At 36.7% G+C, this 26505-nt stretch overlaps 1 protein-coding gene and 1 pseudogene across 7 annotated transcripts; one reads left to right on the top strand and one right to left on the bottom strand.

Annotated features, from left to right (window-relative positions):
- The first annotated feature begins 177 nt into the window (after positions 1-177).
- On the top strand, positions 178-22240 carry C16H8orf89 (chromosome 16 C8orf89 homolog). 7 transcript variants are annotated; one of them, XM_032316762.1, is made up of 7 exons: positions 178-275; positions 11902-12068; positions 13694-13841; positions 16012-16107; positions 17299-17354; positions 19692-19727; positions 21940-22240. In XM_032316762.1, the coding sequence occupies exons 2-7, from the start codon at positions 11942-11944 to the stop codon at positions 22086-22088; spliced, it is 612 nt and encodes a 203-aa protein (XP_032172653.1). In that variant the 5' UTR covers positions 178-275; positions 11902-11941; the 3' UTR covers positions 22089-22240. The 7 variants fall into 7 exon arrangements, with proteins under 7 accessions (XP_032172653.1, XP_032172655.1, XP_032172656.1 ...); XM_032316764.1 differs by having other exon boundaries at positions 178-292; positions 11922-12068; XM_032316765.1 differs by having other exon boundaries at positions 178-292; positions 11905-12068; positions 13694-13773; positions 16016-16107.
- Positions 8422-8505, bottom strand: LOC116575641 (annotated as a pseudogene).
- Positions 22241-26505: the final 4265 nt, after the last annotated feature.

Here is a 26505-nt window from a genome sequence, read left to right as displayed (position 1 = left end):
CGAGCCGCGCTCCGCTCCGGAGCGTCGCCGGGCTGCGGGGAGCCGAGCATGTTCGCTCCGAGAGCGGAGCCCGCACGAGCGCTGGGCCGCCCTCCCTGCCCCGCCGCCGCGGCCAGCCCTGCGTCCGGGCCAAGCGGGGCGGAGGGCTTGGCTCGGCTGAGGGCGGCTGCTGGCTCCCGCGTTGTCCCCTGCCCCCGTTAACCCCGCTGCGGGAGCCTCAGACCTGGGCACCACCGCCACGGCCCAAGCATTCGAAGAAGCCCCTCTCCTCCAAGGTGGAGCTGCGGGGACAGTGAGTGCGGGTAGTTTCCGGAGGACCCCCGGCGTAGCAGGGGCGGAGGGGAGGGATGGTGTGGGGTGGGGATCTTGCAGGGCAGGGCTGAAGGGAAGGTGGGGACCAGAAGTCAGCTAGTCAGGCCCCCTTCCGGGCAGGGGAAGCTAGCCCAGGGAGGCACATGAATCACTCCAAGGTTTCTCTCCATACACTTTAAGGGGAGTTGGCGGGCAAGGGAGTGGCTGAGGACGGGGCCAAAGCTACTCGGCGGGGTCGGGTGAAGAAGAGAGATGGAACTGAAAACGGGACATGAGGACTTCCCTGCCAGAGTGTTTCAGCACTCCTCAAGCTCTGTACAAGCTAGTTCGAGCATCCCTGCGTCAGGTGGACACGCCCTTATAGGCTACCCCTCCAGCCTGCCCAGGGTTCAAACTAAAGGGCGGTGTGGGGAAGGGGTTGTTTCTCTTCTGCCTTTGGCTGCTGCTGTACCTCACTCTTGAACCCAGCCATGTGGGGCAGGACTTGGGACACTGACCGTGTTAATTAGCTCTGGCTCCGTTTTCATGCCAATTTTGCTTTGTGCCATTTCTGATTTACCTATAGTTTGTGTGTTTATTACTTTTTTCATGAGGGATTACACATACTAGAACAGATTTGTGTCTGTTCTATTGTATGGGTCATTCTACCTTTATAACCTTTGGGGGGCCATAGACGTGAAAACTGGGGCCTCTGTCTAGAGAAATGCAACTTTGCAACCATTTTCAAGGTATTGTACTCTCTGAAGCACAAAAATCCCCACTTGTCCATCTTCATTGACTTTTTATCTACATTGTTAATGGTGGGCTTAAATCCTCTGTTACAGTGGCATCTCTTCAAAAATACTTCTCTGACATTTCTTTTCTTACATTTTTAAAATTACATTATTAACACATTTAGTAGTTCTCATTCATACAGAAGAATACAGAGTTAGAAGTAAAGGCCCTCTCTTTACCTTTTTCTCCTTTCTTTATAACACTTCTTAGAGTTAATTTAGTGTTCATCCTTCTACTCTTTTTTCATTTGTTTTTTTGTTTGTTTTTTTGGATCATCATAGGAATCATATCTGGATTCTTTTTAGAAATTGTCTTTTTCACTTAAAAAGATATGACAAATAACTTCATAGCGGTTTACTTAGGTCTGCGTTGATAGGGTAGTTGCATCATATGAATGTGTGATCATATGGTACAGACATATTGTAATTTATGTAACCATTCCTCTTTAAGATCGGTTCCAGTTTTTCCTTATTGCAAACAATGCAACGATGAACATTCTTACACATGGAGAGCGTTCTGTAAAATGATTTCCCTGAAGCAGAATTGCTGGGTCACATGTATGTATGTTAAAAAGTTTTGGTGGAATCTTGCGTTCTGAAACATCTTTACTGATTGACATTTCCATCAACAGACTGTGTTATAAAAAATCTGTGTTTATTATTATTTAAAAACAGCTAAAACAATAGCTTCCACTCATTGAGTGTTTATTACATGTCCAGCACCATGTTGAACATTTTACGTGTATTGGAATTTAATCCTCACTAACCCTCTGAGAAGGGGGCGCTATTATTTTCTTCATGACCCTGTGGTTATGCAGCTATTGCAGGGCAGAATCAAGGTTAGAATCCGGGCTCCTTTTACTCGGATGAATAAAATGTGTTCTTTGTTGGGTGGGAATTCCTGGTCAGGAATTGACTGAGAATTGTGTTTTATCGGGTTCTTTGAGAAATAAATGAGATTGCACTTTTAGTGTTGCTGTGTTGTTAGTTGTTCCTTCCATTTCGAGCTTCTGTAGAATTGGACATGGTCCAGTACTTCCTATGATTCTGGTTCCTCTGTATTCTCTGCCTCTCCAGTCACCTCCCAGCCTCTTCTTTCTCTTCCTGCTTTGTGGACCTTTTAAGGAAATCTGGCTTTCTTCTGCCTCTCAAGTCTTCTTTGGCAACTTTAATCCAGTCTCTGGCCTCAATTCTCACTAGTGAATAGGTGACTCTTAAAATTTCTTCTCCCAACCGAAGCTATGGTCCCCAACTCCTACAGCCTAGACCCAGATTCTGTAGGTCCACCTGGATGTCCGCCACTCATTTTACTTAAAACCAAGGTCTTGCTCTCCATCCCCAGACTAGCAATTTCTCTTTGAATGTAATTCATTATTCTCTTAGTCACCCTAGTTCACAGTCTCAGTCATCTTTGACTCTTTTTTTTCTTTGCTGAACCTCCTAAATTCAGTCAGCTGTTGTATTCCCACTGTTGCTACTCTAATTTAAGCACTCTGGACTATTATTATTATAGTGGACTCTTAACTGGTTCCAGTCTCTGCCAGATTAATCTTAAAGCATACCTGAATGTGCCACACCTCTTCTGAATCCGTCAGTGCCTTCCCATTGCTCACAGAAGTGCAAAGCACTTGGGCTAGCATTCAGATTTGTCTGTGATCTCACCTCAAACTGTCGTTTCCTTCTCTCTCACAGAGCCCTTATCTGAATCCTGCTCCATTCTCCGAGGCATCTTTCACACCTGTATCTTTTCCTGGAATGCCTATACCTGCATTTTCTAGCCTCTTTCAAGTCTTTTTTGAACTTCCATTTGAAAATGACATCTGCCTTTTTTAAACTGTCTTGATGTGAGACATCGCTCCCTCCTCGGGCTGTAATGTCATACGTTGCCTTATATTACAGTTGTGTGAGAGGCTGCTGTTTTTCCTTTTGCACTGGAAATTCTGTAAAGTCAGAATCTCTATTCTTCTTCATAGCTGTCATGCCACATGGCATATTGCTTTGCACACAGTACATGCTTTAGTGAATGTATTTGAATAAGTGAGCTAATAGCACACTTGGGAATAAAAAATTGCATGTATTACTCTGTTGCTAGCTGTAATGACAAATGGACCTCAACATCTTAGTGACTTAACGGGTAAGTTTCTTTCTTGCTCACATAACAATTTCAAAGCAGATAGTCCTGGTCAGCAGGAAGCTTTCTTCCAATTGGTTGTAAGACCAGGCTCTGCCATTCATTAGCACTTCCCTATTATCTCACCTGTGGCAAGGAGAAGGTGCAGAGAAAGCAGACCTGCTTTTTAAAGGCTTCTTGCAGAAAGTGTTACACATTCCGCTCACTCATGTTCCAATGACAGGGAGGTAGGTACTTCTTAGGAACAATTCTATTCTCTGGAGGAGCAAGAGTGTAAGTAAGCATTCAGGCTATTGACGGGCGCAGTCAATTTCTACTTCTGAAAACCTGTGGGACTTAGCTTGAACATCCCTTGCTAAGAAACAAAAACAAAACTCCCACTTCTCCCATCTGGCTAGGTTTGCAAACGCTCTGTTGTACCACAGAATTGAAACGTACCTTTATCACTAATATTTATTGTAATGAACTATAATTGTTTGTTTACTTTGTTCCTTCAACATACTATATGTTTTTGCATCTTCATCATTTTTGTATTTCAGCTCCTAGCACAATGACTGGCATTTTGGGTAAATAAATAACTAGCTTTCTCAATGAATCTGCAACTTGTCTTTATGTTCACTTGAAAACTATTTTGCTTTAAACAAAGCTAAAAATAAAGATAATCTTACCAGTGCTCTTTGATGTTTGGGTTATTTTCAGCCTTTTTTTTCTTTTCTATTATAAAAAACACAGGATTTGACTTCCTTGTATTTGTATGTATCAATGGTCATTCCTTTAGGATAAATCCCTGGCTCAAAAGTACATAAAATTACTAATATTATATTATATTATATTATATTATATTATATTATATTATATTATATAAATTATTTTATTATTTGCTGGCTCAAAAGCATATAAAATTATTAGGACATATATACTGCTAGATTGCTTTCTGCACATAATATACTGATACATAAGCTGAAAACTTATGAGAGTGCCTCTTTTCCTTGAACCTCATCTTGTGTTGTCTAGTATTAAAGAAAAACCTTTGCCATTTTGATTGGCAAAAGTCATAGCTCATTATATTATTTTGCTTTTATTTGAAAACTAGTAAGGATGAACTTCTATTGATCATTTGTATTTTTTTCTGGAAGGAACTATCCTGTAACAAATTCATTTTCTATAGGGTTTATTATCTTTCTTATTTTTAAGTATCTTTATATATAAAAGGAATTAAGAGCATCAATCTTTTATGTCCTTATTTGAAAAGTTATGGGCACTTCTGGGTCATGTGGCAGAAGGACCTGACATGGATGGGACTCCATTCTAATTTGGAATATTTCAAATGCTGGGTAAAATATAATAAGATAATTTATGGAAATGTAGCTGAGCTAGGGACCAAGAGAAGGAAATCCCCAGGTGCCAGCAATGAAGGAACACTCACATAGGAAGCCACTGTTGAGCATCTGCCGAAAGCTGGAAATCACAAAGGAGTACTGTTCCAGTTACTATGACTGCATGACAAATTTCTCCAAAACTTAGTCGTGGAAAACAACCATTTATTGTACTCTATGGGTCAGGAATTCGGACAGTGCACAGCAGGGACAGCTTGGCTCTGCTTCACGATGTCTGGGTTCTCAGATGGAAGAAATCGAAAGCTTGGGGCTAGAATCACCTGCAGGCTCATTCATCCCTATGTCTGGTGGTTGATGCTCACTGTGGGCTGAGTCCTTAGCTGTGAATGTCAACTGAACCTTTATATGATGGCTTCCTCACAAAATGGTGGCTGGATTTCAAAGGTGAGATCCCAAGAGGGAGCCAGTGGAAGTTGTATTGCCTTTTACGCTCCAGCCTTGGAAATCACACAGTGTCACTTCTACGGTACTATATTTATACAGGAAGTTAGTTTCAGGGAGAGGGAACACAGAATTCATCTCTTGAAGAAGGAGTATCAACATCACAGTGAAGGAAGAACGTGTAGTAATGAGTATGTATTAGTGTATCCTTCTTTGAAAAATACAACCTGCTACAGACACTAAGGTGATAATAGAAAAATATGCCCCCATTGACCCGAGGAGGCTGCAAGGAAGCCTACCATCCATTTGGACTATGGCAGGAAAAGAGTTAGCTGTTAACACACAGACTGTGCAAAGCTTCATACCCATACAGCTGAAGTCTGGGGTCTGAATTCACATGACTACATTCTTTGCTACATACCACCACCCAAGAAACTGACATATTCACTACTCTGGCACCTCTGAAACCCAGGACCAAAATGTCTATACTACCCAAAGTCTGTACAGCAACTTTTCCAGAGCTCAGGGAGTGCAATCTTTCTAAAGATGAGCTCACAGTCAAAGTTTACAAACTACATAAGGAAATGAAACAAGGAAGGAGATTTGGCAGATGCAGCCAGTGGGAGATGTATACCGCAAAACTGAATAGAACATCATGGGAAAATATTTACATTTGTACTGTGCAAGGAGATGAAGGACATGGAAAGCATAAGGCAAGAAGAGGTCAGTATGAAGAAAAACAGAAGAGTTCTAGGGGTGCACCTTTACCCTGAAGGGAAAAGAGGAAGAGGCATTGAGTCAAGCTGCATCTCTCTCGTACCCAGCCATTAGCTGATTCTTGGCCTAGGGTGGTAATCATGATAATTATGATAATAATAGCAGCCATCATTTGTCTCTGTGTATAAAGCTACCTTACTGCTGTCTGAACTAAAGATTCTGGTTTGAGAATTAAAGCAACATATTAGGCATTTAGCTAGATGCTTGTCTTAAATCACCTTCAGACTTCCTAATAACTCTGTAAGGCAGAACTTATTAGCTCCCTACATGGAGAGACTTGAGACACTGAAAGGTTAACAAGAAAATAAATATTTTGTCCCATCCAGGAATGGGTGAACAGGAATAGGGAAGTAACAAAGGGATCTGGGATATATAGGTGGATGCGATATATCATAGGTGCCATTGCTCCTATATTTCTTCATTTTTCAACTCATAGCCTTGGGGTTCTTAATATAGGGACTGCTTCCATGTAATTCTTCCTGTGAATTGAATATTTAAACACAAACTGGCAAATTAACTGCTTATGAATTTTAGGAAGTAGGAAGTCCCCTATGTCCAAATGGAAACTTTGCCTACAGTTTTTAAAAAATTGTTTTTCTTAGTATTTTACATGCTTAGTCTTAATTTTGTTAGAGGTCAATTTTAATATTTCTTTAATCACTTTCCTTTGTCCATTTCTCCTTTCCACTAAAAGAAGAGAATTTGATAAAATTAATACTCTTGTTGTTGTTGTTCCTTGTTGTATAATGTTAGATGCAAACCATTTAATAACCCTTCCAGACCTCAGTTGTTTAATTAAAAAATTCAGAGATCAGTTCTCTTACAGGCCCCTGTTGTGCTCAGGCATGAAAACAACATTGATCTCCTTGTCCATCTCCATCAGAGCTCATGGGTAACCAGGTGCATTGTCAATGAGGGGTCATATTTTGAAAGGAATCTTTTCCCTGAGTAGGTCTCAACAGTGGGCTTAAAATATTCAATAAACCATGTTATAAACAGACATCTGTCATCCAGACTTTGTTGTTTCACTTATAGAGCACAGGTAGAATAGATTTAGCATAAATCTGAAGGGCTTTAGGATTTGCGGGATGGTCAATGAGCATAGGCTTCCAATGAAAGTCGCCAGCTGCATTAGGCCCTGACAAGAGTCAGCCTGTCCTTTGAAGCTTTGAAGCCAAGCATTGACTTCTCCTCTCTAGCTATGACAATCTTAGATCCATCTTCTTCCAACAGAAGACCATTTCATTTCCATTGAAAATATGTTGTTTATTTATTTTTATTTTTTTGTAAATGAAACATATTTTTTCCCCAAGATTTTATTTATTCATTTGGCAAAGAGAGACGGCACAAGCAGGGGGAGTGGCAGACAGAGGGAGAGAAAGATGCAGGGCTTGATCCCAGAATCCTGAGATTATGACCTGAGCTGAAGGTAGACACTTAACCAACTGAGCCACCCAGGTGTCCCAAAATCTGTTGTTTAGTGTAGCCACCCTCATTAATTATCTTAGCTGGATCTTCTGGAGAACTTGCTGCTTCACCTTGCACTTTGATGTTACGGTTTTGGCTTTTTTTCCTTAGTGCTCATGATCCAGGCTCTGTGAGCTTTAAGCTTTTTCTTCTGCAGTTTCCTCATGTCCCTCAGCCTTCATAGAATTGAAGAGAATCAAAGCCATGCCCTATATTTGGCTTAAGGGACTGTTGTGGCTGGTTTGATCTTCTATCCAGACCACTCAGACTTTCTCCATGTCAGCAGTAAGACTGTTTCACTTTCTTACCATTTGTGTGTTCACTGGAGTAGCACTTTTAATTTTCTTCAAGAACTTTTCCTTGCATTTAAACTTGGCTAACTGTTTGACACACAAGGACTAGCTTTCAACCTGTCTCAGCGTTTGACTTGCCTACCTTAATAAACTGTGATCATTTCTAGTGAGAGACATGTGACTCTTTTTTTCACTTGAACAATTAGAGGCCATTGTAGGGTTATTAATTGGCCTAATTTCAGTATTGTTGTGTCTCAGGGAATAAAGAGGCCCGGGGAGAGGGAGCGAGATGGAGGAACAGCTGGTCAGTGGAGCAGTGAGAACACACACAACACTTACTGATTAAGTTCGCTGTCTTATATGGGCACGCTTCATTGCACTTCAAAACAGTTGGAATAGTAACATCACAGATTACTGATCACAGATCACCATGACAAATATAATGACAATGAAAAAGTTTGAAATACTGCAAGAATTAGCAAAACGTGACAGATGTGAAATGGGAAAATATTGTCAGAAAAATGGCACCGAGAGACTTGCTTCATGAAGTGTTGGAGCAACCTTCAAATTTGACAAAACAAAACAAAATAAAAGGAAAACCCAATAATAAAACAATTTTCTGTGAAGTGCAATGAAGTGAAGCACAATAAAACAAGGTATGCCTATATATGTGTATATTATACATTTAATATATTTCAATTCACTGCAGTTAATATTTTTATTAATGTTTATAACTCTCATTATTGGTCAGTTTGGAGCCTTTTTAAGTTGATGACTACCATGGCTATAGTCTTCACTGACAGATTACAATGACAAAATGTTCTAGGCTGATTTTGTACATTTCCTTCCACAGACCTGGAATCAGCTATTTCTGGTTGGTTTTTGTGTTTTTCTTTTTTCTTTTCTTTTTCAATTAGCAATAATTGCACCTCAGATAAACCTCATTGGCTACAATACTGCCACTGCGCAAAGTTTCTTTTTCTTTTTTATTTTAAATCACACCTTATTAGGTTTAGTAAAGAGATCTAGAAAATGCTTTTTTTTTGGTGTCTTTTTTTAGATGAAAGTCTTATACTTCCAATTTGTAGTTAGGACTTCAAGGTCTTTGCTTTGTTTACTCTTTATTGATGTGAAATCTGTATCTTTCTATCTATCTATCTATATAAAATCCAAAATACCTTCTCCTATTCCATAAGCTGCCTTTTAGTTTTGTTGACTGTTCCCTTCACTGTATAAAAGATTTTTTATCTTGATGTGGTCCCAATAGTCATTTTTGCTTTTATTTTCCTTGTCTCTGGTGATGTGTCTAGTAAGCTAGAAGTAGAATTACTAGTCTTGTAAGAAGTTGAAGAAGAGCTAATACCTATTCTTCTCAAACTATTCCAAAAAAACAGAAATGGAAGGAAAACTCCTTCTGCAAAGTCAGCACTTACTTTGATTCCAAAACCAGACAAAAACCCCACTAAAAAGGAGAACCACAGGCCAATATTCCTGATGAACATGGATGCAAAAATTAAAGATACGAGCAAATTGGATCCAATAATACATTAAAAGAATTATTCACCACAATCAAGTGAGATTATTCCTGGACTGCAGGGGTGGTTCAATATTCACAAATCAGTCAACATGATAACCACATTAATAAAAGATAAGAACCATATGATCCTCTTAACAGATGCAGAAAAAGCATATGAAAAATATAGCGTCCATTCTTGATAAAAGCTCTCAACAAAGTGTAAAGATAGATGGAACATCTGTACCTCAACAATGAAGCAGCAGAAAAAGAAATCAAGGAATTGAGCCCATTTGTAATTGTACCCCAAACAATAAGATACCTAGGAATAAACCTAATCAAAGAGATAAAAGATCTGTCCTCTGAAAAAGAGAACACTGATGAAAGAAAATGAAGAGGACATAAAGATATGGAAAAACATTCCATGTTCATGGATTGGAAGAACGAACATTGTCAAAATGTTTATACTACCCAAAAGAATCTACACATTTAATGCACTCCTTGTCAAATACCACCAGCATTTTTTGCAGAACTGGAACAAACAATCCTAAAATTTGTGTGGAGCCACAAAGATTCCAAATACAATCTTGAAAAGAAAAGAAAAGAAAAAAGAAAAGCTGGAGGCATCATGATTCCAGATTTCAAGCCATATTACAAAACTGTAGTCATCAAGACAGTATGGTACTGGCACAAATACAGATGCATAAATCAATGGAACAGAATAGAAAACCCAGTAATAGATCCACAACTCTATGGTCAACCAATCTTCAACAAAGCAGGAAAGAATATCCGGTGGAAAAAAGTCTCTTCAACAAATGGTGTTGGGAAAACTGGAGAGCAACATGCCGTTGAAACTGGACCACTTCCTTACAGCATACACAAAAATAAATTCAAAATAGATGAAAGACCTAAGTGTGAGACAGGAAACCTCAAAATCCTAGAGGAGAACACAGGCAGTAACTTCTTTGGCCTTGGCCAGAGCATCTTTTCATATACATATTGGACATTTGTATGTCTCTGGAGAAATGTCTACTCAAGTCCTTAAACCTATTTCTAAACCATATTATTAGGGTTTTTTGTTTTGTTCTGTTGTTTTGTTTTTTTGCTTCCCAGACTAGAGGTTTCCTTTTCACTCTACTGATCCTTTTCTTTGCTGTGCAGAAGCTTTTTATTTTGATGCAGGTCCTACTTGTTATTTTTGCTTTTGTTTCCTGTGCTTTTGGCATCATATCCATAAAATCATTGCAAGACCAATGTCATGAACTTTTGCCCCCTATGTTTTCTTATAGGAATTTTACAGTTTTAAGTCTTAGGTTTAAGTCTTTAATCCATTTTGAGTTGATTTTTGTGTATGGTGTAAGATAGGGCTCAGTTTCATTCTTTCACATGTGGATATATAGTTTTTCCAATGCTGTTTGTTAAAAGAGACTATCCTTCCCCTCTTGTGTACTACTTGGCATCCTTGTCAAAGACCAGTTGACTGTGTATATGTTGATTTATTTCTGGATTCTATTCTTCCAGTGGCTTATAGTCTGTTTTTATACTATTATCATATTGTTTTGGTTACCTTAGCTTTGTGATATATTTTGAAATTAGCAAGTTTGATGCCTCCAGCTTTGATCTTCTTTTTCAAGATTGTTTTGGCTATCTGGGGTCCTTTGTGAGTCCATATGAATTTTTTAATGTTTTAACTGTTTCTGTATAAAGATGCCATTGGGATTTCAATTGTATTGATCTGTAGTTCATTTTTGGTAGCATGGTTATCTTGACAAAATTAAGTTTTCTGATTTGTGAACATAGAATGTCTTTCCACTGTGTCTTCTTTAATTTTTCATCAGTGTTTTTCAGTGTATAATTTGTTCATTTTTTAGCTAAGTTTATTCCTAAGTATTTTCTTCTTTTTGATACTATTGTAATTGGATTGTTTTCCTAATTTCCTTTTCAGATAGTTTATTGAGTGTATAAAAGTACAAGTGATTTTTTTGGTGGAGTCTGTAGGATTTTCTACATATTTAAGATTATGACATCTGTGAACAGGGACAGTTTTACTGTTGCTTTTCCAGTCCGAATTCCATTTCTTTCCTCATTGCTCTGGCTAGGACTTAGAGTTGAATAGAAGTGGTAAGAGTGGTCATCCTTGCCTTATTCCTTATCTTAGAGGAGAACATTTTGATTCTTCACCATTGATTATGAAGTTAACTGTGGACTTTACATGCCTTTATTATGTTGAGATAATTTCTCTCTATTCCTAGTTTGTTGAGAGGTTTTAATCTCTGTCTTTGTCTTTTATCTCTTTGTCTTTATTTCTTTGTCTTTGTTGAGACTGTTGAATTTTATCAAATGCCTTTTCTGTATCCATTGAGATGATCATGTGACTTTTTAATCCTTTATTCTTTTAAAGTGGTATATCACATTGATTTTTCTGTGTTGAACCATCCTTGCCTCCCAGAGATAAGTCCCACTTGGTCATTGTATATAACGGTAATATATTTGAGAGGATCCTAAACATTTTATTGTCTTGTGCCCCATAACTTGCTGTTGAACTTCAAAATTTTTTATATTGCTAAATATCTGTGCCCTGGGACTTGAAAGAACTTATTAAAATATTTAAAAGAAAAATCTTTTACTACCAATTTTAGCCATATTATTAAAGGCCACTTACTTTAAAAATCACAGGATTATGTATTTACATGTTATAAGTGAACTTTCCATGTAAGTCTATGTTAATATTTAATCTGCATGATGGAAAACAAATCAGAAAAAATACTTATCTCTAAAATATGTTTTTTTGTGGGTTTTTTTTTTTTGGGGTTGTGGGTTTTTTTTTTTTTTTGTATTTTGTGTCCTGAATTTGAAGCAGAATCTCACTTTCATCAGCACTGTTGAAAGAAGAAAAAATGCCAGTCCTGTCTCCGGAAATCAAATTTGATACTTCCAATGTTACCAGAAATTCCTTTGACAGTTGTTTTCTTTTTGAGAGTAGTTGGAGGAAAGCAGTTTTAGAAACACAAAAGATGAAGAAAGGTAAGTTTATTTTTACAATTATTTTACTGAAGAAAGTATAGAAATAGTGGCTTTAACTAACACATATATTTTTTTAAGCAGTCAGGAGACATCTTATAATTTTTGTAACATTTATGGAAGGATAGTATCCTAAGTTTATGGAAAATAAAAATGGAAGCAAATTAAAATTAATTTATTTAATATAATTCTGTAACTCATGATGGAAACAAATTTTAAGGAACTTCTTCTCTTGGCATCAGTGCAGTACTACCTCTGCTGGGTCATATTACTTTTCACAAATTTTGTTTGTTTTTAAGCATCTTGAGTTGATTTTTATGTTTTAAGAAACCCAAATCTTTAACAGCATCTTTTTTTATTCATAATTTTAACCAGAACTTTATTTTTTGTGTGAGTTATGTGGAAAGTATTTTATATTCTACCCTTGCTCAGTAAAGACTAATTTGAGGAATTTTGACATGTGTATGAATATATTAATAGTTTAATTTCAGTTTATACTTCAAATTTCAAATTCTAATTGTATTTCTTGTTTATCCCAAATTATGCCTTCAGCTTTATAAATAAAGATGTAATTCTTGAGAAGAGTAAAATCCAAACTCCCCAACCCATGTCATCACGCCTGGTTTTGAGTGTGTTGCTCTATTTTTCCAACTTTTCCACTGTATTCCCATTAAAGATACTCAGAAAACATAAGTTTATCTGTCCTTTTACCCCTAAATTTAATGGCTGTAAAGAGAATTTGTATGTTTTTTGATCAGGAGAAACTTTTTTTTTTCCAGAAGAAGAAAAATCAAAGGTAGCAAAATAGCATTTGGAGGATTTAATATAACTCCAGTCCCATTAAATACTATTCTTATTACTATGCTAGACTTCATTTTGTTTTGTTTTTAAATAATTTGACAATCTCTTTTATGTGAGGTCAGTAGAAGAAGAAACCTTGATGCTTCAATGTTAGTGTTTATAGGTTTGCTGTGAAATTTTGCAGAGAGAAAATTACCATTTTTTAAAGATTTCATTTATTTACTTATTTCACACAGAGAGAGAACAAGCGGGGGGAGCAACAGAGGGAGAAGGAGAGAGGGAGAGGCAGACTCTCCATCGAGCAGGGAGCCCGATGTGGAGCTCTATCCCAGGACCTTGGGATCATGACCTTGAGCTGACAGCAGACACTTAACCACTGAGCCATGCAGGCGCCCCTGAAAAAATTAAAATCAATGTCTGAAAAAAAATTCTTTTATGTCTCATTGTTAACTAAATAATCATGTATTTATACCTCTTATTTACATAAAAGCAAGAAGGTAGAAAGGTTTAAAGTAGCAGATAATATTGAACTCTTAAAAATGCTTTTAAACTCTATTTCAATGTGAGTATCTCTAATATTCTGGAAATTCTAATTATATAAAATAATGAGGGCAGAAGACAGGGACAACTGTAGGAGCTCTGTGAACCTGCCCTTTTTCCTTATTCTACTTCTTGGGAAAGATACTAGATAAAAGACAGTAGCTTTATTTTCTCTCCTTAATGACTGATTGAGTATATTGTATTATGCATTTTAGTATGTAGTAAAAGAAGTTATATACATTTCATCAAGAAATAATACCATTAATTATGATACCATTTTTAATTAGAATATACCTTTGGTCTAGAAGAGTTCAAAGAATGTGTCAAGATGCCGTATTTACCAGGACTGCAGAGTTGCCCAAAAAGTGTAAGTTCAACTCCACTGGAAGTTCGTCAGAGACTGCGGCAGGCTGACCCTGAGATGTGTCCAGTCAGGTAGACCATTGCTATTCAGTTCTCTTGCATTCCACTCGCATCTGTAGTAATAACTGCTAAATGGAGAGGTTTTCCTGCCTAGCGAGTGGAAGTCTTTCTTGCCCACTGATATTTGTTTCATAAAGGATCTCTTGTTTTAGTCTAGGTAGCAATTTTAGTCAGTTTGACAAGTAAGCCGTTTTCTCAGTTTTCAAGGGACATTGCCAGAAAGGACTTAAGGACTTCCTTTTAAAAATATCTGTTGCTCTAGTGTAGATTGCCCATGAGAATATCGGAATTTTTAGTAATAAAATTAAATGAAGTGTCTGCAATGTTAACAGGTTTCTGTTTGATGAATATAGTACCTCGGGTTTCGTCTCTAGTTTGAGTGATGTCATGCGAGGGCAGGTTCTAAGTGAGATGACAGCCTGAAGAAGACCAGCGCTGACGAGTGGACAAGGGGGCGTCAGCCAGAAAAGTCCCACTCACTTTGAATATTGACATTTAAAGCCACTATCATAATTACCTTCGTTTTTATAAGTTAGGCTGGCTGGCATACCATTAAAAGAAATCCCCTTTCTCCAAAGGGATCTAGAAATTAGTAAGACGGTCTCATATTCAATTTTGTGGCTGCTTTGGTTTATTTATTTATTCATCAGGTATCTATTGAATATCTAGGACTTACTCAGTTTGGCAGCCTAAAAATAAAAAAAAAAAAAGATGCTGCATTTATAGTAGTCTGAGTTGCTACTTTCCTTAGGGGAAATTTTGTATTTTCATATTTCCTGAGCTTTAAAGTCAGCCAGTTACACACAGCACACAAATATAGGAGTTTTAGAATATATTTTTCCATGCTGTTGTTTTTGTTAATTACTCTTGAAATAAGTTTTGGTCATATGAAATGACACTAAAAATGAAAAGTTATGATTAATTTACTAAATTATGAAAATGCATAAGAACTTTGCAGAAAATTTGGAACAAAAAAAGATAAACAGTATTTTGATAATTTACCCATTGTAACATATCGACTTTTCTTGTTAGGTGTTTGCTCTCTTCTTTTCTTCTTCATTTTTGTGGACTTTTGTTTTCTCTATGATCTTAGTGTACTTACGATTTTTTATTTTGCCTTTTTAACTTATTATTACACATACTCATTTTTTCATGTCACTGCATGATCTTCAAAGAGTCTTTACTGGCTACGTTGTATCTCATTAATGGATCCATAGTTTGTTTAATCATTCCCTATCATTTTTAAAAATTTTTATTTATTTCTTTGACAGGGAGAGAAATCACAAGTAGGCAGAGAGGCAGGCAGAGAGAGAGGGGGAAGCAGGCTCTTGGCCAAGCAGAGAGCCCGACGCAGGCCTCGATTCCAGGACTCTGAGATCATGACCCGAGCCAACGGCAGAGGCCCAACCCACTGAGCCACCCAGGTGCCCCCAAACTATTCCCTATCATTTTAAATATTATCTGAGGACAGATTTCCAAGCGGTAAAAATATGAAAAGCAAAATTACTCTTTCTTCCACAAGATTATAATGAAATAAGGCAGAATCAGCAATGGTGGAAGAGAGCGAGCGAGTTGCTAGTGGAATAAATGGTAACCGGTAAATAGGAGGGATGGGTGGCAGGGATGTAGAAAGAACAGAGACCGCTGGAAACACAGTATAAAACCTACTGAAGAACAGAGACTTTCCATCCTTACTGAGACCCCCGTGTCCCCAACCCTTACCTGACCCTTGTCATTCTCATTGGGAGTCTCAGGACCCTTTGAGGAGGGTGTAGGGCTAAGTCTGGCAGTACACTTGTCTCAGTATAGAGCAGTCTTGTTACGCTTCTTTCGGTGCACATGCTCATCTGTAAGAAACTGGAAACCCAGAAAGCTCCCTCTGAATTAGCCCAACTACCAAAGTCTTCCTTTGGCTTCCTACTGTTTTCATTCTGTTTCATTTTTCTTTCATTTGCAATTTGACTATTTGTGAAATGATTCCTCGCCATTTTACATTGACTTGAGTGTGAATTTGCCTAACCAAGGAAGGATAATTTGAATACATTAAATTCATGTTATGACAAGTGCTGTTCATATACGAAGTGGAAGAGTGGTGGCTATGTGCCATAATGTTTATGAAGTGCTTGGCCAACATAAATGTTAGTTCTTTTCCCTGTCTTTGAAACAAGTGTCTTTATTTTAGCCAGTCTAGTGAGAACATGTCGAGTTGCATGCAAGTGCTTTATTCTCCTCTGCATATTGCACAGTGCCCCGTGAACGAAAAGCCATGGCATAGCAGGGAAGTAACACATTTTTGTTCGTCTTGTGTACAACCCCTTCCCACCTTTTTTCCTTCCATATGTGAATATTTGTTTTTAAAATGCTGATTTTTTTTTAATTTTTAAAGATTTTGTATCTATTTATTTGACAGAAAGAGAGCACAAGCATGGGGAGTGGCAGGGAAAGGGAGAGGGAGAAACAGGCTCCCCACAGAGCAGAGGGAATTCAATGTGGGGCTAGATCCCAGGAACCTGGGATCATGACCTGAGCTGAAAATAGACACTGAACCAATTGAGCCACCCAAGCACCCCTCAAATTTCTTTAATTATAATCATACACTTTATTTTATTTTTATTTTTTTTTTTTTTAAAGATTTTATTTATTTATTTGACAGAGAGAGATCACAAGTAGGCAGAGAGGCAGGCAGAGAGAGAGAGAGAGGAGGAAGCAGGCTCCCTGCTGAGCAGAGAGCCCAATGCGGGACTTGATCCCAGGACCCTGAGATCATGACCTGAGCCGAAGGCAGCGGCTTAACCCACTGAGCCACCCAGGCGCCCTAATCATACACTTTAAATGACTCACAAGGCACACTCTAGTAATGTAACTGATAGTAGTAATCCTAGAGGTGAAGGGCATTTAAAAGTTTTGGCTGACTTCTAAAGTTTAATATAGTTACAGGAAATTTGCAGTTCTTATGGATTATCTCACCTACGGCAGGTTCGGTGGTGACATACTTCCTCTAATAATCCACTTGTTATATAGGTCTCTTCCCAGTAGGAACAAAAGTTAATTAAGATAAAATACAGATTGTGGTGATTAACAAATAAAAGGTACACAAATAAGCAATAGTTAGTATCGGCCTGTCTACATACCTTTTTAATTTAATCTTGATTCCCTTCCTCTTAGCATTCCCTGAATTATACTTGGAGAAAGTTAAGATAAAGATAAATATGGGGGAAATTAGGCATTACACTTATCTACAGGTAAAATTTATTAGCAAAACCTAAGATGTTGAGTTGTTCCTATCTGCTTCTGATTGGATCAGTTATGGTGGAATGAGTTCACTTTTTTTAATGTTTATTTACTTTCCATGTGATGTCCTTCTCGAAGTGAGTTTTGCTGAAGGCAGCTTCTTGTCTCTTATTGTATTTTATAATTAATCTCTCCTGGATTTACATAAAGGTGATTTTATGATAATATGTAATTTTAGGATAAGGAAGACTAAGGAGGCCCGCACTGTGGTACCATTTCAGGAGAAAACAAAGGGTAAGTTGGCACATTTTCTTCTCCTGCCACATGTCTTATTCGGTTATCCCATACTTACTCGTTTTAACTTCCTTTCTTTCCCCTGGTTTAATTGCTTTGTTCTTTTTAATACTTCTTTAAGCTTTGTTTATCTTATAAACATAGTGGATGTTTATATACATACCTTTATTATCTCAGGACCTTGGGATAGGCCCTCATCCTCTCTCATGTGGGCCATTGCATGGTCTGCATGCTAGTCTTGCTTTGAGTTTGGCAGCTTGATGCTGAGATGTTGAGTATAGCTTAGGATGGAGCTTGATGGTGCCACTCTCACTGGTCAGGACACATGCTACCTCTATAATGGCTCACTGAAAAACAAACACTGAACACTATTTTCAGCTTTTACCTTTCTAAAATCAAAGTGAAAAAACTCTATTGGATCTCTTGGCAGTTAGCAAAGACAGGTGCTATTGTAGATCTTTCATAGAAGTAAAATGGCTTAACATGAACTTTTGAAAAGCTGGGATACCTGTATTATATAGCAGTAAAAAAGGAAATCTGCTGTCTGTGACAATATGGTTAAACCCACAGCCCATTATGCTTAGTGAAATAAGCCAGACAGAGAAAGACAAAAGCTTCATGGAACTTTGTTCCTAATGGACTCAATCACTTATATGCAAAATCTTAAAAAAATAAAAATAAAAAATAAAAATAAAGTCAAACATACAGAATAGAATGGTGGTTACCAGTTTTAAGTGGGGCAAATGGGGAGATGATGGTACAAAATTACAGTTCTAAGATAAATAAGTTCTGGGGATCCAATGTACAGCATGGTGACTATAGTTAATAATAGTAAATTATATACTGAAATCTGCTAAGAGAGCAAGTGTCAAGTGTTCTTGTCTTCCCAGATGAGAACCAGTTACTTTCCCAGAAAAAGTAACTATGTGAGGTGATAAATGTGTTAATTAACTTAATTGCAGTAATCACTTCACAGTATATATGTATATCAGGTCATCTTGTTGTAAACCATAAATATACACAACTTTTATTTGTGAAATGTACTGCAATAAAGTTGGGGAGAAATGGAAAGCAACAGATGAAAGGATTTGTAAAATGAAAGATCATTAGAAAATACCCAATTAAAGTGGAGGAAGAAAAAAGATAATATATATAGAAGACAGTGTGCAAGTCATTATGTGACAAGATAAACCTTCTTTACACATGCATAATTCTAATTCCAGAATGAAAAGGTTAGGACAGAAACAATATTTACATACTGACTGATAAGTTCCCAATTTTGATGAAAAATAAAAAACCAAGGATTCAAGAAGTTCTGTGAGTCCTCAGCAGGATAGAAACAAAGAAAACCACAGCTAGGCACATCATAATAAAAAGACTAAGTTAAAAACAAAACAAAACAAAACACATAACAAGAAAACAGAGAAGATATGTTACCTTCAGAGGCGCACTGGTAAGATATACAACTGACTTTTTAAATGTAGACAATGGAAGCAAGAAGACAGTGGAATAGCATTTTCAAGGGTTAAAAGAGATAACTGCCAACTTGAATTGGATACCCAGTGAAAATACCCTTAAAATTAAAGGTGAAACAAATACATTTTCATTCAAATAGAAGTTGAGAGAATTTATTGTCTGCAGAACTTCACTAAAAAATATTAAGGAAGAAGTGATACAAAAAGGAAGTACAACTGCTAAAGAATGAGAAGCAGTCGCAGTAGTATTATGAAGTTTAAAATCTATGTAGAGATAAAATACTTGACAATAATAGCACAGAGGTAGGATGGGGCCTATGTGGAGTTAAAATGTTGTAAGATACTCCCATTATCTGAAAAATGGTAGAATAACTAATTTAAAGTAGATTGTAATGTGTCAAAGAGACACATGATAATCTGTATGATAACCAGTAAAAGAATAATAAAATAATACAAGTAACAAGCTAATATAGAGGGGAAATATAAAATGAGAAAATACTTGATCATTTCAAAAGAGGACAAGAAAGGAGGAAAAAAGAAACATAAAGCATATAGGACAAATAGAAAACAATTAGCAAGATTAAAGATTCAAAATTAAACAAAACAACAATTACATTATATGTAAACAGACTAAATATTTCAATGAAAAAACAAAGTATCAGACTGAGAAAAATATATGTTGCTTGCAAGAGGCATACCTTAAATTTAAGGGCAAGAAAGATCAAAAGTGTGAGGTGGGAAAAATACTAATCATGCAAACATTATTTAAAAAAAAGATTGTGTACGTACACTAACATCAAACAAAATAGACAACAAAGCAAGAATTATTACTTTAATATTGATTCAACCGTTTTAATTTTAGGATTTTTAAGGCATTCTAATTCTTCAATCAACTTTGGTAAGTTATATTTTCTAAAATTTTTTGCATTTTGTCTAAGTTTTCAGATATATTGGCATAAAGTTGAGTTTTTGTTTAATCTGTACTTCTATCCCTCTTCCTTCTTTTTGAAGTTTTTTATTTCCATGTAATTCCATGTAATCAGTCTTTTCACTTGTTTTTTAAAGGTTTTGTTTATTTGTCAGAGAAACAGAGAGAGAGAGCATAAGCAAGGGTAGGGGCAGAGGGAAAGGGAGAAGCAGACTCCCTGCTGAGCAGGGAACCTGACATGGGATTCAGTCCCGGGACCCTGAGACCATGACCTGAGCCGAAGGAAGATGCTCAACCAATTGAGCTACCCAGGCACCCCCCCCCCCCGCTTTTTTTTTTTTTTTTTAAGATTTTATTTTTAAGTAATCTCTACACCCAGTTACCCAATGCAGGGCTTGTACTCACAACCCTGAGATCAAGAGTCACACACTCTACGTGTCCCTCTTCTTTTAATGTTATTTATTTGTGCTTTCTGTGTTTTATTCTTGATTAATCTCACCAGAGACTGTTGTTTATCATTCTCTTCAATGAAGAACTCATCTTCTAAAAAATATTTCTTAATGTAAATTTGTTTTCTATTTCACTGATTTCTTCTCTTTCCTATATTATTTTTCTTCTCCTATGTATTTTGGTTGTATTATTTTCCTAATGTGTATCTTATACCTGAAATTTTAATTTTCAAACCTTCTTTTCTAACATAGAAATTTGAGGTATAAACCTGTCTATGTATAACTTCTGCTGTATCACACAAGTTTTGTAATATTTTCTTTACAATTTAGTTATGAATATTTTAATGCTTATTTTGATTTCTTTTTTGACTGATGAGTAATCTAGAATGTGTTGTTTAAATTTCTATTTGAGAGTTTTAAATTTATCTTATTGTTAACAACTTCCAACTTAATTGCATTGGTTTGTATGAAGTTTTGAAAATTTTTGAAGTTTTTTGACATTTGCTTAATACCTAGAATCCAGTTTATTTGTAGCCAGAGAGTTTTTCTGTCAGGTTCATTATACCACTAACAACAGGTATCCCGATCATATTCTTCCCCTCCAACCTCCCTCTTTCTCTGAACTTCCTACTTATGTTATATACTCAAGTAACAAAACAAACCAAAAATAACCACACTAGAGAATTTTAGATAGCTTTTTTGACACTTCACCATTTGAAATTAAATAATATTTTAAAACAGTTTGAATCAGTATATTATTTTCAAAGTTTTATATGTTTTGAAATAGAAGTATTTATTCGTCTTTACATATTTAGGGCAATATGTAGTGATTGCATGGTAAGTTTGAATTTGATGAATCTGAATTCAAATCCTTTGCCCTTGGGCAAGTTTTTTAATGCCATTAAATCTTCTTTTTATATCTGTGATCCAAGATAGTATTAGTTGCCTACTTCATAGTGTTGTGTGGCTGGAATAAATGTAAGTACTTGACACAAAGAGATCATTTGATATATCTCTTCTTATTATTACTACCACTCCATAATAGAAACTTGAGTCATGCTATTCAGTTAATGAATGATTCATTTTCCTTTACAATTTTACTATTTTACTAAACTTAGCATTTATGAGAAATGGTATATTTGGAGAAAATAACTTGATGAGCATGCAAGGTATAAAACAAGTTAATTATTTATGGAGACTGTATCTTTTGCTTTGGAATAAATTTCACAGCCATCCCAGGTTTCAAAAAGTATGTTATAGACTCAGATTGAATTTTATATAATTAAATACAAACAGCATAGTTTTTTAGCTACATTTAAAAAAATATTTATTTATTTGAGGGAGATCATGACAGGGGGGAGAACCAGAGAGGGAGAGGGAAGGAGAGAGAATCTCAAGCAGACCCACTCTCACACCCTGCTGAGTGGAGCCCTATGCAGGGGTCAATCCCTTGACCCTGAGATCATGATCTGAACCAAATCAATAGTCAGACGCCCAACTGACTGAGCCACCCAGGCATCCCTAGTTAAATAGTTTTGAGATGACTTGATATCACGTTGCTTTAGAAAGTAAATACTTTCTATTTTTACTTCAACGAATGTGATATATCAAGAACTAGCAGTGTTTAATGGTCATTTGAGGAATTGAGATTTTGTTTGCCCTCTATTTTAGAGAATATTGTTTAGAAAATATTATGTGCTTAACTTTAATAGATGATTTATTTTTCTTCACAGGTTCTGGCTTCAGTGATCCTCTTGCTGGAGCATCATCTCAATACTTACAGAGACTTTCCAAAATGGCCATATTGGAGTATGATACCATTTGTCAAGAAACTACTAGAAAATCCAAAAAGAGCAAGAAACGAGACCTGCGAGACTGCTGATAAGTATCACATCACATGCGATGCTTTCTTCATTGATGTCTAAGGTTTATATATTTTTTCCTTTCTTTTTCTTTTTTTGATATGTGGTATGATGTGCAATGATTTACATAAAAATGGAAATGTAAATAAGAAATAAATATTTTATGTAATATATAGAATCATTTGCTTTTCATTAACAGCCACAAAAAGACATTTAAGTTATGGTTTGGGAGGACATGACATGAAAGAAATTACATTCCATGAATTTTATATACATTGACTATATCCTTCGATTCAATTTGATACATGTGTTTTGAGTGCCTGTCTGTACAATGAATGACATTGCTAGCTGCTGCAGAAGATTCAAGACAGAGTGAATCATTATTGGGATTAAGGATGCCCGATACGAATCCCTCCTTTTCCCTGCTTGAGTTTGAAAACAGTTGTGAGAGAAGGATTCGAGCAGATGAAAATATTAGCTTTGTTTGCTGCTAAAACCTGGAAGGAAAATCCTGTCTTAGATATGTGGCAACAGTGGGGCTCCTAATCCTGAACTTCAGAATTGGACAAATGTACACATTCAAGCATTATTGACAAGCTCACCCACCACATCAGGGCTTTTTCTGCCAAGTAGGGCAAGGCATTTCCACTGTGTGGACAGGCTGAACCCTGAGGGGAGAGATGGAGACTTGCTCCATCTCTAGGGAGGAGGAAGGAAGGTCTAGGTCAAGAGAAAACCCCTACCTTCAGAAGCCTTGAGGAGTGGGGGATACACATCCATTATACACGTCCCTCAGATATGGGAAGAAATCAAGGATACCAATGACTGATCCAGTGAAGAGTCAGATACAGGCCATAAGAGAAAAGAACTACAAAATGTTACAGAGCTTCAAAATCAGGGCAGTAACATCCAGTGGGGTGGTCAGAGAAAGCTTCACAGAAGGTAACAGTGTTTGAAATGAACTTTAAAGACAGGAAAGATGGAGGGAGAGAGCATTTCTAGAAAGATGGAATAACATAAGCAAAGATATGCTCTGCATTTGGGAATGATACATTTGATGGGGACACTAGGTAGTATAGGGGAAGTGTCATCAACTCACATGATTATAGGCACCCAGCCAGGACCAGATCGAGAGGTAGAGCACCAATCAGATAAAGGCTGTGGTGAACCGGGGCTTGTTTCTCCATTTAAGAGGCCACTCCCGCCTAGCTTTGTGTCATGTGGCAATGTGTAAATGTGAGCCACTAAGTGAAATAAGCAACTAATTCCATATGTATAAAAGTATCTGTGGGTCGAAGAAAATTACACGGGCAAACTAGATCTGCCTTTGTAGGGCCATTCATTTATGCACTCTCAGGGTCAAAAGAATTGAGGGTGATACAGCTCAAAATATAACCTGGTGACACCTAGTAGGAAACCTCAGATGCCAAGCCTGAGTTTGTATTTGCTCTGTTTCACAATGGCAGATTTTGAGAATGAAAGCAAATTATTGCATTTGTGATTTAGGAAGGTTCATACAGGTTATAACCTGAAGGCCAGGTTATAATGGAAGAGGGCTGGAGGTAGGGAAAGCATTTAGGATGTTGGTTAAAACTTGAGGTGAGACTTTGTCAGTAGAAAGGTAGAAACGGGAATGGGAAGGAGAGACTAGATAATTAAGATGTGGCAAAGGACTTCAAATTAACCGGTTAGCATAGGGTATCAGGAGAGGAAGAGCCAAAACCAGTTCTTTTCTAATTTTAGACATAAGATTCTCTGAAGGAGATGCTATTTGGAAGGAATAAAATGATGAATGCAACTTTGGGTATAGTCTATTTAGGGTGCCATCAGGACGGAGATGCCAAATAAGTAGTTGGAAGCAGTCTGCAGCTCTGGAAAAAGATACTGATGGGAACTAGATCTTGGAGAAACATTTGCCTAGCAAAGCCCATGGTTCTCCTGATTAAAAAAAAAAAAAAAAAAAGTAAGAGAAGAGAGCCCAGATTTTCCTAAGGGATGGAAGGAAATAGGAAGAAGACAAAAACAGATGTGGGAGAACGAACATGTTCCATGTTCTTGAATGCTTTATATTAATGTGTAAAATACATTATGAATATGTATGTGTTTGTATACATTATTACAGTGCATTCATTCCTGGAAGATAGCCAAGTAAACGTAAGTGGATGTTTGTGCTTATCTCTGAATTTCAATTGAAAATGGCTTAGATATTATTACCTGTACTACTTCTGTCTGCTGATCAACTACTCAAAGTGTGGTCAGTAATTTGAGAAATGGGAAACAGGAGAAAAGCTACTCTCAAACAAAAATTTGATGAGCCCTTCTAAACATCTTTGATTATCAAATGGATTTCATTTATTCAGCTCCTAGTATGTACTCTCAACATTTTATATTACTTTGTAAGCATTAGGAAAACCCTAAAAAGTAGGTATGTGACATTTTTGCTGTTTTATAAATGAAGTAAATAAAGGGTTTTTATTTTGCACTGGGTCTGTAGCTAGAAAACAGGAGAGCTAGAGATCTAACCTACTAGGGTTCGAAGCTCATATACATAAACTTAATAGAATTATAATTTTTTTAAAAACTTAAATTTATGTCATACATCATGATTTAGTTACTTAAAATTTATGTGATACATCATGATTTAGTTACTTAAAATTTAGAGGAAGACAGTCTTTGCCCAGAGAGGAATATCTCCCGGTCTTCAGTTGAGTTTCTAAATTATGACACTAAAACATCCTGTAGCATTTATACTAGTGGAGTGAAAATCTCTGCCTCCTTCTCCCCCACGAAAAAGTTCAACCCAAGTCAATGCAAGAAATGAGTGGAATGTTTATTTCTTTCTAATAAAGCAAGATATGAGTTCTACTGACAATAATTAATCACTTTTTAAGCCTTGGATTAAATTTAATTTAACTTATGTTTTTCATTAAATTTTCAAAAAGTTAAAAGCTCCCCCAGGCTCTACTTCCTTATATTGCACATACTCTTTTTGTTCCTCGTGAACAGGATTTATTCAGTACGGAGAAGGCTCAACCACCCCCTTAATGAGAAAAACCCAAGGTTGCAGAGATAAGTATGAGATGCCAACTTCTGATATCGTAGCTACCATGGATGTTAAATTTATGTTTGAGTTGAAGACAATCTTGCAAGAATTGACCTTTTTGCATTTGTGATTTGGAAAGTCCTCCAGTGAAAGAGATATTAATCATAGTCTTGGGAAACTGTACCTTCTAGTAAATATTTAAGATAGGAAGATGGAGTCTTGATTTTACGGTGAGAAAACAGTTCTTTACAAAGAATAATTGCTTCAGTGAAGGACAAATCATTAGCCAATGACAATTTCAAAGAAATTCCCTAAAAAAAACCCAGACCTACTGTCTTTTCTCTAATTCTATGCTTTTCAATTAAGCAACCCTCTAATAGGTAGTTTAAAATCCTGAGTAAATATAGTCCCCCAAAAGTTGGTGCCTTCTTTGGATGATATATCTTAAATCTAGGATTGTATATGTTAATTAATGTACTGTAATTCTGATTCCTCTGTGAATCTGGTTGGTGTGAGCTGGTACACAGATCCTGATTATTCTGGTCAAATTAGTGAATTGAGGATTTGCGTTTTTCTGTTTGTTCTGTTTTGTTTTTTTACTAGAAAAATCACTTCAGTATTTTTGGAAGAATAATTTTCATTTTCAGGAATTTCAACAGTGCAGAAGAAGAAAATTCAAAAAGTACCTCAAATCTCACCAGTCATAAATAAAATCAGGTGTATGTCTTTCTCTGTATATTTGCAGATGATATAGAACTACTTTTATTGTAATGGGAGCATTCTATGCATGCTATATCAAAGTTAGTCAACTTAATTTTACTCTAGTATAAGAAATAAACAAATGCAAGTGAAGACATGCATAAAATCCAATTATTAATTTTAAAATATTTTACTAATCTATATTTAGATCTACCTTTAGATTTATCTCTGAATCTAGATCTAAACTTTTTCCCCCTGTGCCCAGCACATAGTGTGAACTGAGAACCATCTTAATCATTTTATGAGAAAGAACATCAGCAATAGAGGTCAGTTGGTGATGAGATGGCTCAAACGAAAGACACTAGACTCTCTAGTCACAGAGGGAGAGAGGACCAACCAATTGAATTTCTGAGGAGTGGGGAGCAAGTAGGAGATCCAGACAGGTGAGTGGCAAACTGTGTTTAGGACTTGACAGAAGGAAATTTGGTCTAGTCTGGCAGGCACTGTTGTCAAAGACTAGCAGCATGGAGCCACTACTTGTTGGTCTTTAGTCAGGAACTCATTGTCTCAGGACAGGTTCTTAGGAAACAGACACCGTGATGGAGATAATGTGCCCAAGAAGTTCACTGGGGAGTGCTGTCAGGAACAGCATTGATGAGGGAGAGCAGGTGGAATAAAGGGCAGAGAAGTTAAAT

This window comes from Mustela erminea, chromosome 16 (genome assembly GCF_009829155.1).
Source record: "Mustela erminea isolate mMusErm1 chromosome 16, mMusErm1.Pri, whole genome shotgun sequence".
Classification (NCBI taxonomy): Eukaryota; Metazoa; Chordata; class Mammalia; order Carnivora; family Mustelidae; genus Mustela; species Mustela erminea.
Note: the sequence above shows the minus strand (reverse complement) of the source record. Positions and strands in the feature narration are given on the sequence as shown.

What these genes read in the sequence shown, in the direction of transcription:
- C16H8orf89 (XM_032316762.1), top strand. Translation starts at nt 11,942, where the DNA reads ATGCCAGTCCTGTCTCCGGAAATCAAATTTGATACTTCCAATGTTACC. An exon ending in AACACAAAAGATGAAGAAAG is followed by an intron (nt 12,069 to 13,693) that starts GTAAGTTTATTT and finishes ATTTTTAATTAG; the next exon opens with AATATACCTTTGGTCTAGAA. An exon ending in CCTGAGATGTGTCCAGTCAG is followed by an intron (nt 13,842 to 16,011) that starts GTAGACCATTGC and finishes TCTTTATTTTAG; the next exon opens with CCAGTCTAGTGAGAACATGT.